At 45.8% G+C, this 18847-nt stretch overlaps 1 protein-coding gene and 1 long non-coding RNA gene across 2 annotated transcripts in view; one reads left to right on the forward strand and one right to left on the reverse strand.

Moving 5' to 3' along the window:
* LOC125326981 overlaps positions 1-18847 on the reverse strand; it is a 131073-nt gene that overhangs the window by 39996 nt on the left and 72230 nt on the right. The window lies entirely within an intron of this gene.
* On the forward strand, positions 979-4166 carry RASSF10 (Ras association domain family member 10). The gene has a single exon (XM_048305752.1). The coding sequence runs from the start codon at positions 1077-1079 to the stop codon at positions 2421-2423; it is 1347 nt and encodes a 448-aa protein (XP_048161709.1). The 5' UTR covers positions 979-1076; the 3' UTR covers positions 2424-4166.

The following is an 18847-nucleotide window of genomic DNA, read 5'->3' on the forward strand; positions in this document are numbered from 1 at the left end:
GCACAGCGCACTGAGCCTGTTACTTTAGGGGAAAAGAGGACATTAGGCTACATAATCGCTTCCTCGCTGTTCGGTGTGCCCCAGCTCCACCGTCTCTAACAGCAGAATGACAGGAGTTAGGCTGCAATGCCACAACTCCGTTCTGTTCCGCTGACCGGAACATAAACCTTATCCAGGCAAAAGTCCTCTCCACAGGGCACACCGATTTTATTGGCTCTCAAACTCCCTCGGAAGGTTCAGGTTTGAGAGAGTTTTTTTCTTTGCCCATTATAGTACTTTTTTAATCACTTAGAAAAGCCTAGGTCCGTGAACCCTGCGATGCAATCAGTGAAAATCAGTGCCACAACCCTGCGTTTTATTACTATTTTTCACATCTTCTCATTTTAATCCACACTCCGGGACCGATCCCGTTCCCATCAAAGTACACAGCAAGCTCCCATTAAAATCTGGCTCAGCTAGTATTTTAATAGCACTTAGACATTCCCGTCCTTTGCATATTTCATCTGCGAAGTGCTTCACAAACATGAATTTCCTAATTACAGGCGGATGATTTACTAAAACTGGAAATTCCTCACTAGTTCTGGCTTTCCCTTTGAAGCTCCAGGATTCGCTCTTGTCCCTCGGCACTTTGGAAGATCCCCGACGCCGCTCTTTCGCTCGTTCGCGGCACAGGCAGGGCACGGAGAAGGGGGACACGGAGGCGACGGCGACCCGGCCCGAAGTGTCCGCGCCGGCGGATTTCTGCGCGGGCTGCGGGGCCTGAGCCGCGGGGAGCCCACGCGAGGAGAGCGAATCCCGGCGGGGCGCGGGCAGCGGACAGGAGCGCGGCGGCTCCCAGCGCACCGGGCCGGCCCCCCCGCCCCCGGCGGCCCCGCCGCACCGGGCAGGAAGGGGTGGAGCGGCCGGCGGAGCGCACGGGCGGGGTGCCGCGGGCGGGGAGGGGACGGCAAGGCATCCCGGCCGCCCTGAAGCCGGGCGGGCGGGCAGCGCCGCGCCTCCGCCGAGCGCTCCCCATGGAGCGGCTGCCCGGCCAGCCCTGAGCCCGCGGCCCCGGCCGCCCGCCTGCAGCCGCCCCGATGGAGCCCGAGGAGCGGAAGATCTCGGTGTGGATCTGCCAGGAGGAGAAGCTGATCTCCGGGCTCTCCCGGCGGACCACCTGCTCGGACGTGGTGCGGGTGCTGCTGGAGGACAGCCACCACCGGCGGCAGCGCCCGGCGCCGCCCGAGCCCGCCGGCGGGATGCTGTCGGGGCCGCCGCACTCCTACTGCATCGTGGAGAAGTGGCGCGGCTTCGAGCGGATCCTGCCCAACAAGACGAAGATCCTGCGGCTCTGGGTGGCGTGGGGGGACGAGCAGGAGAACGTGCGCTTCGTGCTGGTGCGCAGCGAGGCTTCGCTGCCCAACGCGGGGCCGCGCAGCGCCGAGGCGCGGGTGGTGCTGAGCAAGGAGCGCCCCGGCCGCGGCCTGGGGGCGGCCCGCGCCAGCCTGGCGCTCACGCAGGAGCGGCAGCGGCGAGTGGTGCGGAAAGCCTTCCGCAAGCTGGCCAAGATCAACAAGAAGCGGCAGCAGCCGCTGGCCCGGGAGGCCTCGTCGGCGGAGAGGATGGAGACGCTGGTGCACCTGGTGCTCTCGCAGGACCACACCATCCGACAGCAGATCCAGCGGCTCCGCGAGCTGGACCGCGAGATCGACAGGTACGAGGCTAAGATCCACCTGGACCGCATGAAGCGGCACGGCGTCAACTACGTGCAGGACACCTACCTGGTGGGCACGGGCGGCGGCGAGCCCGAGCCGGGCCGGGAGCCGGGCCAGCTCGCCGCCGGCCGCCCCGAGGAGGACTACGCCAGGAAGTGCGAGGAGGTGCTGCAGCTGCAGGAGCAGCGGGCGCAGCAGGAGGAGCTGCTGGAGCACCTGGCCGCCGAGATCCAGGAGGAGCTCAACGAGCGCTGGATGAAGCGGCGGCGGGAGGAGCTGGAGCTGGCGGCGGGGCCCGGGCTGGCCGACACGGACTGCGACACCACGGAGCTGAGCGGCGGCGGCGGCGGCGAGGGCGAGCTGCACCTGGAGCACGAACGGGTCAAGACCCAGCTGAGCACCAGCCTCTACATCGGTCTCAAGCTGAGCACGGACCTGGAGGCCGTCAAGACCGACCTGGACTGCACGCAGCGGGCGTGGGAGGACAAGGAGCGGGAGCTGCAGCGCCTGCTGGAGACGCTGGGCACCCTGGACGTGGCGGAGGCGCCCGCGGAGCCGCGCGGGGCGGCGGGAGGGGGGCGGCCGGCGGCGGCGGGGGGCGGCTGGGTGGAGCAGGCGCGGGCGCTGCGCAAGGACCGCGCCGACAACGACGAGGACTCGGACACGGGGCTGAGCTCCATGCACAGCCAGGACTCGGACTCGCTGCCCGTCTGCGAGTCCCTCGTGTAGCGCCCGCCCGCCCCGCCGCAGCCAGGCCGGGCACGGGGCGGGCGGGCGGAGCGGGGCTGCCGGGGCAGAGGGCGGTGGAGGACTGCGGGCAGATGTGGGGCTGGCGAGGAAACTCCCGGCTCAGGAGGCAGTCACACAGAGGAAACATTTTAATTTGAGCTCTGGAGTTTGAACTTGTTCTGACTAGTCATCCGCGGGCAGCGTTTAGGCTGGCTCGCCAGTGCTTTTATCTAAGGAAGAGAAAACCCACAGCGTGTTTGTGTTTCATTCACGTCTGGGATTGCTCGCTCCTTAAATCCTGCCGCTTGCTTCCCTCCGAAGGTTTTCTTGCCGGGCCTTTTTATCCTCCGGCTGCTGCCCACGATCTCCCCACTGTAGTCCAAGGATGCTCCGGGTGAGCTCTTCACGAGCAAAAGGCCAGGACGCGCTCCCGAGTGGGGATCGGTATCTCCCGAACAGGTTCTCGGCATTGCAGAGTCAGACGGTGGCTCCCGGTGGGTTATACTGGGCTATACTGGCTGGCAAAGATACACACCCGGCTCCTTTACAGGCAAAACGACACGACACTAAAGCTGCTGATCATTTAAACACTACGGAGGAGAAGAGGCGTCAGTACTACTGACACTGGGGTCTCCCAGGGCGCAAGCTTTTGGACGGTACTGCAGTTCCTTTTGGCAACAAAAAGGGGTGATAAATTACTTCATTTTTTTCTTTTTCTAAGGAGCAAACTAAATCAAAATATAGGTTAACATGTTGTATTAACTCTGCTCTGCGTAGTGCTTTTTCTTATGCATAGATAAGAGTGCTTTGTTTAAAGGCATACTAAGAAATCTGTTAGTATTTATAGTCATTTGGCAGTCATGGAAGGTAATTAGCAGTGCCTGTATGTACACAGCCTTCAACTACATTTTTCCACCTAGGCTAGCTGATCTTTGGCTGAGCTTGGTTGTAGATAAACAAAGTACAGAATCAGCTTGAGCTACCATTTTTAATAACAGAGTTCATATCAGGCCAAGAGATGCAACGATAAAAGCATGACTCAAGCCCTACATGCACTACAGCTTAATCTTTTCAGTTATTCCAACAACAACAAAAAAAAAGCAGCCATCAGCTGTAACATGCATTTCACTTAATTGCCAAATCTTCCTCTGCAGCTTAACTCTTGCCCAAAATATATGATCTGCTCTTGCAATAAGAGACATTAAGGATTCTTGTATTCCAGAATAATTGCAGAAATAGTTTAAACAGTGAGAGACCAGAGAAGGTTGAGTCAGGTTCAACTGATGGTATGAACTTTTTAAAACTCCTGAGATTATTATTTATGTAAGGTTATTTATAAAAGTTTTCATTTAACAATAAGAAAGTATAAAAAATGGGGTACACCAATAGACCAGTTCTTTATTTTTATTAAAAAACCTCGCAGCCTTCTCACCCAAAGACCGTGTTCCACTCTTGCAGTGTTCTTGCTGGAAGGAGTTCTGGTGGACGTCAGAAAATTAGATTCAGGAACTACTCAGTTTGAAAGCAAGCAGAGAAATACTGTCTGTGGATTTGCAGAGGCTGCACAATTTTCTATATGCTATGACTCTTGATAAATGTTATTCCACTGAATGGGTTTCAGTTGTAACAAACTGTGGTTTATTTTAAACACTGATTATATAATTGTTTTTCACATTTTAGTCAACCTTGGAAAACATTTAAGAACCTATTTTTAGAGCTAATAAAACTCTTAATAAGGCTTAACAAGTGTTCCCAATTGAGTGTGATTTAAGAATCTGCCAGGACTGGGATTTTGTGGCGTTGCCTTGTGTGCGAAGCAAATGGAAAGATACACCAAGGGATGACAGCATCACCCCTTCCCTTTCTGATGGGACAAGGGGCTCCCTCAGGTACAAGCAGCAGTGCACTGTCCTCAGCTCTGGCCACTGCAGGGGCAATGCAGTGGCATTTAGAAGCATCAGCACTTGTCCAGAGTGAGAAATTTGGATTTTCATGGAAGGAGAGCCAAAGAATAAGCTGAGGGATGTGGGAGTCCCACTGCTGCCCTGCATTCAGCAGCGTGGATGTAACAGGTGGGTGATGCAAGTACCTGCTCACAGCTTCTGCAGGGACTGATGGAAGCAATAAAGCCGAGCTGGCTTTGCGTAAGTTCTCCCATTACCACACCAAGCAAAAACAGCGAGCACGTTACAGAAATGAGCTGCAACACGCTGCACGTCATTGTACTGCTGATAGAGGCATCAGGCAGCCTGTGAAGCATGAGGTGAAGGAAGGCAGGGAATTCAAATTTGCAAAGTAGTCTGCCTACTCATCCTCAGCTAGGAAAATCCATAAAACCAGGACAAAGCCACTTTTGCTCTAGGCTGCTGAGGGCCATGTGGTGCTTGCTCTTGGCTTCCCCATAGCCCAGATAAGATTATGACCCTGCAGAGCTGCTGGTCCTGTCCCATGAGGACAGGGGTGAGAACGCTGCAGGTGGCACTGTAGTCTCAAGGGTTTGGTGGGAGCTACAGTGAATTCCTAGGAGCACCTATTTGATTGTGGTCCTATATTGTGCAGGTGAAATTTGGTAAATTTATTTAATGTGTAAACAGTTATTGCAATAGGCTCACAGACTGATCTCAAACATCTTCACAAATCCCTATCGCTCTCAAACCATTACTAAAACATCAGTATAGAAGAGGAAATCACTGTTTGCATTGGACCAGGCACTTCTCCCTTCCCTTTTTCTGGGCTTGTATATCCTCACTCAGATAATAGAGACAAGCCACAGTGTGCTTGTCAGGGAATTTGGCTCTGGGGTTTTGCTGGGCACATAGCCAAGGGTTAGGAGAGCTGATTCAGAATCACAGGTAGAAGGACAGGATTTTTATCTCCTTTGCAGTTCGGACAGAATGGGAGAGAGACATAGCAGCAAAAAAACCCCCTGACCAACACCATGACGGAAATCTACCTTCCGGCACCACCAGGGGAGAGGTGAAAGATCCAACAAACACAGCCTTTGGGGATTTTTCAATACCATTCTCTTCTATCTTTCAGAATCAACTCCAGTCTAATCTTTCTCTCTTCCTAAGACAGATACAGGTAGGCATGAATTAAATAAAAACCTAACAGCACTGCAAACTATTTACATAAATCACATATAGTGTCATGTTGCCCTATTTATTCAACACCCTAACTGCTTCCCAAAGGAATCACCGTGGACTGAGGCCACCAGCCTTTTCTCAGACAATACCTACAGAAATCAGAAATTTTGTCCAGGAGATATAATCAGAGTAGCAGCAGGCCTTAGTTTCAGGCACCCTTTAAACAAGCATTATAAAGCACTCCTACACAGGTCCTGTCTGTTTGCTGCCCTTGGCCATGTTTTTTCTGAACCCTACATGGCTCTTTCTGTTGTGCCTATGCAGAAGTTTGTGGGACCAGGTAGTGAACCAGGTCAGAAAAAAACTGATGCACTTTAGTTTAGGTGAGGCCCTGATGTGGCTCAGTGTACAGTCACGCAAATGTTTCTGGCAATGATGAGGTACAGTGGTAAAAATGAGAAATTGAAGGCCCTTGGAAAGGTGGAACTGATCCTTTCAGCAATGGGCACTGTTTTATGCTGACTTGCAAGTTGGCAAAAGCTTCCTTCAGGCTGTAAATATCCCCCACTCACGGCCTAAGTGAAGGTTTGGAGAGTGGAAAACTGAGGCTGGAGCTGAAACTTCTTTGACATCAATTACACTCACCTATATTAAACCCAAAATAAGCCAAATACTGCAGCTTTTAGCCTTGACCTTGTTTCAAAAACCCACTATCAAGCAATATTATCAGAATGAAAACTCTGTGTCAAATTTGATATATTTCTAGTTCTTAGCCTGTGTAAGAGATCTGCCAGTCTGAATAAGCACTTTGTAGGGATATCGTTTGATGCCTTGAAGAGGGGAGGCAAATACATTTACTGTAATGAACACCACTGACATGCAAAATGAATGACCTATTAATTATTGCCATAGATTCTAAACCAGCATGTGGGCAGCCAAATCACAGTCTGGTTGTTTTATGGTGACAGATCCTTTTCCAAAGGACCTATGGTCCAGGTTTCAGACAAGATACAGTCAAAGGAGGGAAACAAGTTAGTGGGTATGAGAAAACATGTAATTAAGTTTTATTATTGACTCCTTGCATGAAACGTATGTTCCAGGTTTGCTTTAAAAATAGTCTGTGCTCCTGTGTCTGAGACACATGTGCAGAAACCGACCTCCCTCCCAAGTTCTACACGACTTTGGCCTTTTTTCCCCCCTTTCACTTGCACTGAGCTGGCAATGTAGCTCAGTACATGAAAAGAGCAGCAGAGGCCTTGAAATAACAGGTCTGGTGAGCTGTGCTGGTTAACGAGTTGAAATACAAGCCATTGTGGATTGTTGGGAGCAGTTGTCCTTTGAAGTCACTTGATATTATTGCTCCTGAGCTGGCACACAAAGTTTAGAGAAATGAGCATGGCAAAGTGCAGGGAGCCTACATGGATGTCACTCCTTTTCTACAAACTCTCATTGCTAAATGAACTTGGAAGCTTAACAGAAAGGGAAAAATTAATAAACTCAAAGCAAATCTTGGCTCTGTATGCAATTTAGCCAACTATCTTCAAGCAGAATTGTCAAATAGTATCTTGAAAAGTGCTGCTTGCATAATTTACGACATTACTTGTGTAAATGCATCAGAGCAGAACCTTCCATGCAGGGTGGATTGTCACACGCTGTCACATGCTGAATAACACACAGAGCTGGTCACTGATGTCTTAGATTGTTACAGTACTAACTTTGTTGGGGTATTAGAATGTACCCTCAAAAACCAGCTTCTGCAGGCTTTACACACTCTCTATATATCAGCTTGTTTACACTTCAAGCTTTATTTGGAAAGTTTTATTACAATCCCCTTACCTCAGTTTCGAAAATATTCCAGAAAGTCATTGAAGTTCCATGAAAAACAGTTTCCACTCCCAATAACTTTTTTCCTTCTTCTTGCTAATCTACTCCTCCTCTGCACCTGCTCTGAATTTCATGAATAGCTTTGTTCAAATTGCTGTGACTCCACGGGTTCAGAATTGGAATCTTACTTGGTAAGAAAGACAGAAAGAAAGGAAGAAGGAAAGAAAGGAAGAGGAAAGGAAGAGGAAAGGAAGAGGAAAGGAAGAGGAAAGGAAGAGGAAGAGGAAAGGAAGAGGAAGAGGAAGAGGAAGGGGAAGGGGAAGGGGAAGGGGAAGGGGAAGGGGAAGGGGAAGGGGAAGGGGAAGGGGAAGGGGAAGGGGAGGAAAGGAAGGGAAAGGAAAGGAAGGGAAAGGAAAGGAAAGGAAAGGAAAGAGGAAAGGGGAAAGGGGAAAGGGGAAAGGGGAAAGGGGAAAGGAGAGGGGAAAGGGGAAAGGAGAGGGGAAAGGAGAGGGGAAAGGAGAGGGGAAAGGAGAGGGGAAAGGAGAAAGGAGAGGAGAGAGGAGAGGAGAGAGGAGAGGAGAGAGGAGAGGAGAAAGGAGAGGAGAAAGGAGAGGAGAAAGGAGAGGAGAAAGGAGAGGAGAGGAGAGGAGAAAGGAGAGGAGAGGAGAGGAGAGAGGAGAGAGGAGAGGAGAGGAGAGGAGAGGAGAGGAGAGGAGAGGAGAGGAGAGGAGAGGAGAGGAGAGGAGAGGAGAGGAGAGGAGAGGAGAGGAGAGGAGAGGAGAGGAGAGGAGAGGAGAGGAGAGGAGAGGAGAGGAGAGGAGAGGAGAGGAGAGGAGAGGAGAGGAGAGGAGAGGAGAGGAGAGGAGAAAGAAAGAAAAGAAAGAAAAGAAAGAAAGAAAGAAAAGAAAGAGAGAAAGAAAGAAAGAAAGAAAGAGAAAGAAAGAAAGAAAGAAAAAGAAAGAAAAAGAAAGAAAGAAAAGAAAGTCTATTAGTGTCTTGGCAAAAACTCCATGTTTGTGTAGTACGTGGCAAGCTCAGCAGTAATTTTGTAGTTGCCATATGGATTAAGGACATACTCCCATCAACTTTCTTGTCCTCTCTCTCCCCACCTTTTTTTTCCCCTTTTAACTTGTTTTCAAGCTACCTTTTTCCCATCTCCTACTTGGAGGCAAGCACTTCTCACAGAAGAAGGGAACGCATCTCTTCAGGTGACATTCTGGGGTGACACTGCTGTGGAGCATTGGGGTGGGAAGACACAGTTTCTATTGAAGAATAACTTGAGCAGGGAGTGGTGTCTTATTTCCCTTGGAGAGCAAGCTTTTGGTGAAGGTATTTACTCTCTGATCATGCACCATCTAGCAGAAGGAGGCCTGATCTACCCAAGGCCTCCTAGGTTCTGCTGTAATGAAAATATGAAACAATTTCAGTCTCCTGTGCCTCAGCTCCCAAAGTGCTCTCCCCTTTTCTGAATGGTTACAGAAACCCTTTCCCATTTACTAGCTCAGTGGAACCATGGCAGAGCGATCTCAGAACACCATCCTGCTAAGTCAGTCTCAGAATTTTATAGAGTTTACTGGGGAAAAAGAAACAAAACAAAAAAATAATCCTGAACAAAAAGTATCTGTGACTCACGGAAGGAGCTCTTACATATCTGAAACATGCTATCATCAGCTTACTTAGCACTGCACTTCACATGGCTTAATTATGTGATTATTTAGTCTATTACCTCCAAAAGAAATTATTTTCACCAGTAAATTGTGCTTATGAGCAGGTCTTTGGAAAATGTGTCAAAAGCCTCTAGGAAAAATATTTAATCCTTGTTTCAATTTAATGTAATCCCCTTGTTTTAATCTCTTACTGTGTCATTTTTTTATGTGTAATCAGGCTATTAGTTTATGCATTTAATTATCAGTGTAGCCTCATATGGTTTTATTCTGCTTTCCACTGAATCTCCACTTGATAGACGTATCTTAAGAACAGATGAAAAGTAACTTTGGAAATTAAGAGAGACATGGATCACCTTTTGAAAACTTCGGTGCTTGTTCTTCCTACCACAAGCATAGAAGCAAATTATTTGCTTTTAACTGCAGATATCTGGCATTTCTGTTTCCCTTTCTTTCACAGCTACTCTTCACTTTCTCACGGAATGGTTTCTCCATAATTCTGTTACAGGTTTCCTTTTTGGAGTGACCAACGACAGGAATCATGAATCACCAGTAGGTGAAAAAGTTCAAAGCCAGGTTTGTCATCTTTTTCTATAACTCTGTTCCTGCACATTTTCTGTGTTCCATACTTTCCATCCTTTATTTCAAAAAGTATTACCCTGGCCAGAAAATAGAGTCAGGCACTCAAATTTTGCCATCCTTCAGAGGAAGATAGAGCACAGAGAGGTCCAGGTGTCCTGTATCTGTAACACACAGAATGGTACATCTGGCTGTGCCCATCCACAGCAGTGAGCTGATTAGAAATGCCTTTCCTCAGCTCATACAGCAAAAGACAGGTTCAAGGTCACTAAATCATAAATTGCTCATTCTTAACCCTGGCAGGGGTGACTAATGATCTTCAGCAGGTGATTCCAATGTGAAATAAAGTAACCTAAACATCTGAACGTTTTGAATTAATTTTGACAGTGTCTCCTGCTCCCTACCTGTCAGGTGTACAGTTAGAAAAGAAAATGGCATTCTGGCTTAGAGGGATTTATAAACCAGCCAGGGTAGTAATGAGCATGTACCTTGCTGCTTTCTGTTCTGGAAGGGAATGAAATCTTTCCTGCCCCTGCACTGCCTAAGTGAAGTGGGGATGGACAGGGACAAGAGCATGAAGAGCGAAACTGTGTCAGAAGAGAAGCGAACTGAGCCCAAACAACACAAACCGGAGACAAAGCAGCTGAAGGGAACAAACAAGAAAGGACAAAAAGCGCACAAGAAACCTGGGCAATTGGAAAGCAGCAGGGAGCAGGAATGAGCTCCTAGACAGTGGCAAAGAGCCTGTGATAGCCACCACACCTTGTGGTTATCAAGCTGTCCCACTGTAACCATCTAACTGGAAGGGACAGGAGATCCAGCCACAGCATCTTCACAGCTTATCAGCACTGCAGCCAGGTGAACAGGAGGGAAGACATCAGTGAAACCCTTGTGTTTTCCTGAGGTTCTCTTCACCCAGCTGGAAAGGCCAGTGGCTGCAGAATTTGCAACAGGCAAGTGTGCTGAGAATTTGAGGATGAAACATCATTCTCAAATGTTTGGTTTTTTTCCTTTTCTTTCAAGTTTTACTAGGTAAATATGGAGGAATGAACATTTCCCTAGATGATACATAGTTTATATCATCAATTTCTCTGCAATACTCTCCTTTCCTAGAGCTGCTGCTTTTACAGTCTGGGATGCTGTCATGTTCTCTGTTTACCTACATGCTTTGCCAAAACACTGTGGCACAAAGAAAATGGGTTATTTTAGCTTAATTTAATAGGCAAGCTTAAGGAAAAAGCAGATCCAGACCTATTACTCCAGTTTACACAAGCCAGATCAGAAAGGGTGTTGCACATGCTTTGCAAGTACGTTTTGTAAACCAGTTTGTGTAAAACAAGCCAGCTGAGTGAGATTGAAATTTCATTTCTTTAAAGTCTTTCATGATGTGTCACCAGAGTGATTCACATGTTGATCACTTAATCTAGTTAATGAACACAATTACCATTTTTGACAATATTAATTGGACCTCTATTTATACAGCTTTCTGTATTTTACCTTCATAACCACCTCCATAATTAGCAACTCCTATGGCTTTAGTACGCCTAAAGGAATAGTTTACTTTTATAGAACATATATTTCATTATTAACTTCTCTTTCATTTCTCCTCCCTCCAATACTTTTCCCCACAGAACTTCCAAGCCTTTTTCTTCTCCTCTAGTCATTAGCAATTGGGCTTCATCTTTGCAATTAACAAGGGTGAGAGACACCTGCCTGTTCAGAAATTGTCTGCCACACACTTGCAACTCAAGGCTCACAACTGCTAAGTCACAGTTGTTCCAGCTAAGATGCCACACCAGTATTCTGGTGTTTCTTTTACTTATAAAACTAAAGAATAGAAAGAATGGGTGCTTTCCTAGTTCAAAGATGAGTAAGACAACCAGCTTATGCAAAAGGACACAAACTCCACTGTTTCACCCAGGATATCAGAGCCTGCTTGTAAAAGGAGCCAAATTAGAAATTACTGAAGATGTACCCAGTTAACCCAGTGATTTGTACATTTTCAGCTAGAGCTAAGTAAAATTTTAACAAGCATTGGTATAGCAATAGGACCACACAAGGTAGAGAGCTATTATACTATGTGTTTTTAAAAGACACAGGACAAGGCAGCCCTGGCTTTGATGAGATCACAGTTGAGGCAGACAAGCCAGACATCAATTGGGATGATGGCATGGGAGCTGCAGTGGCTTGACTTGGGTGTGCAGCAGGTTAGCAACAAAGGTGGGAACACAAGCCAATTCTCCCAACTCCCAATCCACTTTCCTCCCTGCTAGACCCACACTTCCAGCCTGTGGTGTGGTACAGACAATGGAGGAGGCATAAATCTATCTCCATCTCTTACTGCCGCAGGAGCTGTACCCCTGAAATGTGTGGAGATTCATTCAAGCTATTGAAGAATACAGGAGGTCAAGGAGTATAAGGAAAGCATTGCATTAGGCTACTGCATTTCATATCCACATTTAGTAGTCTCAAATCCATAGTTTTATAGCCTGGGAATTTATGGTTTCAGGAAGATTTTTGATTCATTTACATGTTAGTGGCATAAATCGCTGCTGTATCTATAAACAGGTTTCATTCCTCATTTCCTGGATACCTGCATTTCTTTCTGCAACAAAGAGACTCACGCATACTGTGAAGATCTGTCCATGAGCAACATTTTCCCATATTGTAAGGTGTATTTTAACTTTCCTTTTAGCAAACTCAGAACACTTTGTGAAGAGCAGCTCTGACCAAGGTGCTTCACCCAGTGGGCAGGTACTGCTCCAAAACCTGCCTGGCTTCCTCTCAGGTGGGCTCTCCAGCCATTGCTGTCTGCCTGGGACACGGCTGCCAACATGAAAAGTTTCTCCTTTTCCATCTGCCATACCTGGCAATTTCAGGTGAGGAGGACCATGGCACTTAAGATCATTTTCTTCAGGCAGGTCATTGCCAGTACAGCATTTTGAACTGAGCTCAGTCCTGAGGTTTTCATCTTTACTTCAAAAAACCCCATATAAACAGAGTATTTTAGATGACTGAAGGGCAGTGCTATGGAGATATGTATTGCTGCCACAAAAGGCTTTGTTACACAAATATTTGATGCTGAGAAGGAATGCTTCTTTCATTAGGGCTCAAAAGGAACAGCTCCAAACACATTTTATCATGCATTTTTTGATCTGCCTAGATGAAAGCTCCAGCTATTATGGAATACAAGTGAACATTAGGGCTGCTTCTGTTGTCTAGAATCCCACTGTGATTAGTGCTCTACAAGTCCCAAACAGTCTGGTCCCTCACCAAAACTTGTATGCGGGAAGGTAGCTGTGATACAGAGTATGTAATTAACCTGAGAAATTTACATTTTATTCAAATTGCTAATGAACAAAATAATATCAGACACAAGAATGGAAAGTACCAAATCTGGTGTCTGAAAGTATTTTAGATATTGAATTATGAGCTTTAATAAGAGCAGGCCCTGAACAGATGGAAAAACACAATTAATGGAAGTAATGGGAAAATGGAGCAATTGGAACTTGCTTTCAACATTTCACATGGCTTTATAAATATTTAGCACATGACATGCATATGCCCTTTTCCTACTGCTTTGTGTCTCCTCTTTGGCAGTCAGAGACACTGCCTGAAACAGATTAGAGTCTTGCAAAATCTTTATTAACAATTAGCCTCAAATACAAGAAATGTATCTGGATGTTGATTAACTGAACATGATCATTAATGTAACTATTCATATTAGTCATGATGTAGTCAATTATTGAGCAAAAGAACTAAAATCATGCTCAATCACAAGATGAGATGCAATGAAAAACAGATCTTATTTCTATCCTTTGCTTTAAATTTGACAGGTAGTCAAAGACTTCTTTAGAAGTAAAACATTTCTTTGCATGGTAACATGCACCTCACATTGCAGAAAGAGGCTTCAAAAGTACCTCACAGTTCTCAAGAAATTCTTTCAACAGTGTAATGTTTGCAAAAGTTCAGAACTGATGTTCATAATCTATTCAGTTAAGTACAAGATGACTAAGGTTAATTTGATTTTTCTCCCTGATGTCATAATTAAAGTATGAATATCATTTAGACATCGGTAGATAAAAAGTATGTCAATGAAGCACAAGTAAAAATTCAAATTACTAAGGAGCAAAATTAAGTTAATTTCAGAGTGGAATGTTTGTAAGCAGTGTGTAATCAGCCTTCAGTTTAAATGACTCTAAATTAAATAATCTATTATTACGTTCACTGGCAAATCGAGCCTAAACATGTACAAGTGCAAAACCTAAAAGATCCAGCTACAGTCAGCATTCAAATACAAAGAACTTTTAGTACAATAACATTGGCCAAAAATATGCTTTTGTCTGTGTGAGTTTTTTGGGGGGTTGTTTTATATATTTCAAAATCCCTAACGGCATGAAACACAGCTGAACAATCCACTGCATGTTTCACTAGGAGTAACGAGGGTCTAATTCCAGCCCAAGGTACAAACCTTAAAATTCTGATGACATTCATGAGTGTCATACACTGACATCTGAGTGCAGCCTATCCATGAACAAACACAAGCCTACACCGAGACATTCTCCTATGCTGTTTGAGAAGTCTGCTGCTCACTTGTCACTTGGGCACACCCATGCTCAATTTTCTTTTCAGCAAGCAGCATTATCCTCGGTACCCCCCACTCTGAAGCAATTACTCATTTCAAGAAATAATAGAACTGTAGTCCCCGAGCGGGTGCACCATCGTTCGTGGTGCTGAGCAAACACTGTCATTCGGGGTATCATGCCTAAGCTTGGCCCTGCTTCTGAAACAGGATCAGCACAAGCCAACCAGTCTGGCAGGACTGACAGACATTGCCTTCAAATCAAGCATCACCTCCACCCCAGAACGTGCCCGCAGGGGCTTCCTTTGCAGGATTTGCTGAGGGGAGGGAGGGTGTGGATAAGGCACCCAAAGCCACCTCCCCGCTTGGGAACCCGAGTCCCGCTTGCAGAAGAGGTACAGGTTTAAGTGTCTGTGACTTCCAGCGAGACCTGTCCTCCAAAAGGCTGTTGCTTTTGAAAATCACACATGGACAAAGTCCAAAAAAATCACTTAGACTCTTCTTGAGAATTGTAGCCCTGCTGCATAATTCAGATGTTATGCCTTTGATACTTTGAGCTGTAAACTAACAGGAAGGGAAGCATACGGGTTTAGACCAGGACAAAACTTTTGCAATTTCATGCACTGAAACCTGTCTAGAGTTACCACTGGTGACTTTCTTGCAGTTCTGAAGAATTGTATCCAGTTCTTATTAACACACAGACCGAGGTTAAACATGGAAATATTTAGCTTCTTTGCTTAGGCCCAACTTTTCTAGGTCATAGTAATGCACAGATAGGAAGTGAATTAATTCAGCACTGTTCCATGAACTTTTTTTAAAGGCTCACATTCATAGCACTGTGGCATTCTCCTGGCTGAGCCTCTACATGTCATTGCCAGATCTGAGCTGCTCCACTGACTAACTGAAAAAGACAATCATAAAGATTGTGAAAGCCTAAATTTCCACAAACCCAACTACCTGACCAGCTGCTGTTGAATTTACAGAAAGGGAAAAAACCCCAACAGTTGTCACAGCTCCTGACCCCTTTCTAGGAAGTGCTCCTGCATCAGATTTACTTCCACAGAATGAAACCCAAGCCAAGACCTACCACTACTAACTAAGGACATGAGTTTATCTCTAATACTCCACCAGGATGAACATGAGACACATCCAAAGGTGGTTGGAAGCAGCAACACTGCACATGAACCCTCAGCTGCTGGTTCCCCAGTTTTGGAAACCTATCGCTGTCCTTGATCAAGGAGGAAACCTCAGCTCTGCAATCGTGCATTCAGCCTTTCTATGGTTTTAACCTACTGCAATTAGCATCACTCAGTGCTGGTGCTGATAACAGAATTGTTTCTGTGGTATAGGCAGATCCATCCTCCTTGTTGGAGTGTGAGATCAGGAATGGATCCCCACTACAGCCACACATTACTGCTGGAGCAATCTGACTTTGTAGAATCATGACGTGTAGTGTGCCCCTTTTATTTCTGTCATCATTTTTGTCCTGACTTTACTACACTGCATAAAAGTGGGAAGTAGAAATGCACACAGAGGTCCCTAAGGTGTGCTACATTGATAGTTTTGAGATGCTTATGGTGTTAAACTGCATGAAAACAGATGTTTATAGTAAGCCTTGACATTAATCTTATGCTGGTAAATTATTCTAGAGGGAAGAAATCGACTTACACTAGATGTAAGCATTGATATCAATCTCCCTTTTCTTCTTTTTCTCTATCACTTGGCAAAAACAAGAGGAGAATCTTAGTCATTACTGCTGGGTGGACTTCTTGCCAAAACTGATTGCTAGAAACATTTTAAAAAATCCCTCTTAGCTCAGAAAAAAATTCACAGAAGAAAAAATAGTGCCAAAAGTTTATGTCAGCAAGTTAAAAGAGGCAAGACCATACCACCACTAATTCATACATAAAAACTAGTCAATTTTATGTATACTGACAATACATACATCCTCATCCTCAGCACAAGCAGCAAACAGTTATAGCCCAAAAACAAACACTCAGGGAGCATCCAGCCTGGCCTTTCTAAACAACAAATTAACTCAAGGTGAAACTGCACTGCAGACATGCCCAAATCCAGGCTGTACTTCATTCCCTCGGGCTGGGAGGAGAACTGAGGTTGAATGTAGAAAATCTGGGAAGCCTGCAGACGGTGTATTGCCCTAAGAAAAGCCATGAGGGGAGAAATGGGTCTTAATAGAAGCAAAGCAAAAAGCCAACAGGGAGTGTGGCACTTGCTGCTCTCTTCCTATGCAACTGCACGACAGCATTCAAGGAAGGAAATGTGGAGGAGGAGCATTACAGAGCAGGATGTGCAGCAGCAGTTTTAACGTGTTTCAAAGTATTCCTTCCTTATTAGGAATCTCATCAGCTAATTGTTCCAGTGCCTGAAAAAGCCCGGGTTTTTCTGACAACAGCGAGCTGCTGCTAACTATCATCCAACACAGTGTGCCCAAGGACTTTTCCTCCTCCTTCCCAGCACAGAGCAGCTGAGCAGGCCAACCATTTCATCATGAGTGTGTTACACTGACAGCCACCCTCCTCCTCATCTCGTTTCAGTAGGGGAGCCAAGGCAAGACATAAAGGAGCTGCAGCATCTTGGCAAGGGCCCTTATTAGGCAAACAAACTTATATTAATCTTTTATATAAAGCATCCGCTGCGTTGCAGGCAACTTTGACATGGTTTAGGAGTTGTGATGATTTCCTACAAGATATAATCTGCACTGAACAATGGAATCTGCTCATCCAGTACCCTGCCAGCAGGGATAACATCTGCTGTCTTCTCATGGCTGCATCTTCTCCTCACAGCTGCATTCCTTTGCGTGGTGTCTCCCTCCCATGAATATTCCCTTTCTGCCTTTGGCCCCTGCTTTTCCAGGCCCTTTCCAGCTACAGGTCTCCAGTTCCCTCAGCGTGTCTCTGGCTCAAACTCCACAGGGTGCCAGTGACCTCGGGGGACTGGGAGCAGGGAGCAGGAGGCAGGAAACCTGCGGGAAGGTGAGCAGTAGGAGAAGGAGCTCCTTCAACCAGAACACTGGGCTTCTTCAGGAACAGCACACTGCAAGTGCCATAGCAATATTTCTTCTTCTGAATAGAGGCTCTCCCCTTGGGAGACTCCACATTTATGGGAGCATGTGAATTATTCATTCAGATGCTTTTTAGCTCCACTTTGTTGCTGTTAAACCAGGAACAGAACCACATAACTGAGCAATTTACCAGGCACTTAATTGAGTTCCAGACCTGGAGCAGTGCTGTCTGCAGCTCAGTCTCATGGCTCCATTCCTGCAAGGGTTGAGAGAGAAACCACAGGAAACTACAAGGATGATATATTGTGTCTGGGTGAGCATTTTTCAGATATACCATGTTAGGGAAAGCAAGGCTTAGGAGTATTATTGAATCTTCTAATGATTCAGCTTATGGTATTAGCCAAAAATCCCTTTTTTTTCCCCCTCCTGCACTGAAAAGTTATGACCCTTTCTTTCACATGACAAACAATGGTTGTTAACTATAACATGATACAAAGGTGGCAGCTCTTAAACCAATCGTGAAGATTCACTTAAAAAAAGGAACTCAGTAGCAAAGTGCTGTCACTGGAGCTACTCCCAGTCAATCTCTAGGATATATCCGAGATAGAATTTATGGTCCATAAAACTGATCCGTAATTCTAACTTGGTATGATTTCAGCACAGGAGCTTAAATATTTATGTGGCTTCAACAAACATGGCTAGTGGCTGGATATATCCTGGACTCTGCAAGTGCCTGCCTTCCTTCCTTCCTTCCTTCCTTCCTTCCTTCCTTCCTTCCTTCCTTTCTTCCTTCCTTCCTCACAGCTTGGATTGGCATTTTTGGGGTGTGCTATTTTGTAAGCCATGGAAAGCAGAGAGTTGAAAAGAGGTGGACATGCAAGCCAGTTATAGTGGTTACAATCTTTTCACAGTGGTCCAGGTTAATATATTTTTATCAATTCATGTCAAGACATCTTTACATCTCTTTTTTTCACGCTAGAGACTATCTGTAAATTCAGCTCCAAGGGAAAAAAGAAGCAGCAGCCTCTCCCTTCCCTACAGTTTTCTATAAAAACAAGCCCTGCCTTTCCCTCCCTGGGCATGGGCAGGGAATCAGTCCTGGGCCATTAGGCGAGATCTGCGTGACAGTGAGTTTGCATACCAGCTACTTTAGTTGCTCTACACCAGACACACTTTGATCTTACGATCAAAACACATTCTCATTTTGAACATTTGCATCCCTGCCATGCACAGATGAGCTCTAGCCATGCAAACAGGCTGTGCTTACAGGACTATGCAAAACATCCCTGAGGATTACACAGGAGTTTCTAGGACTTGAGAGAAGTAACAGCAAGAAAAGCTCAAGAAGCTCCTTTTATTCAGCAATTTATTGAGTTACTCTGTGCTCCCACCTGGGGGAAAAGGCTGGATACCTGTTCATAGGCCCAGTAGTGGATTAGATGCAACTTGCATGAAAAATATGTGGCTCTTGCCAATAGAAATTATACAGAATGTTCCACAATTAACTGGTAACTTCTGATTTTAAGAGGATGGTTGTGAAGAAAAAAAAATCCCTTTCCCTAACGATGTATTTCTTTTCAATATGAACAAAAATAGAACTTTGGTATGGTATCATTAATGTTAGATGTTTGAACTACTTGCTAGAGAAAAATATTTTTAATGCTTTT

The sequence above is a fragment of the Corvus hawaiiensis genome, chromosome 6 (genome assembly GCF_020740725.1).
Source record: "Corvus hawaiiensis isolate bCorHaw1 chromosome 6, bCorHaw1.pri.cur, whole genome shotgun sequence".
Classification (NCBI taxonomy): Eukaryota; Metazoa; Chordata; class Aves; order Passeriformes; family Corvidae; genus Corvus; species Corvus hawaiiensis.

Excerpts from the sequence above, each read along its gene's own strand:
- RASSF10 (XM_048305752.1), top strand. The coding sequence starts at position 1,077 with ATGGAGCCCGAGGAGCGGAAGATCTCGGTGTGGATCTGCCAGGAGGAG.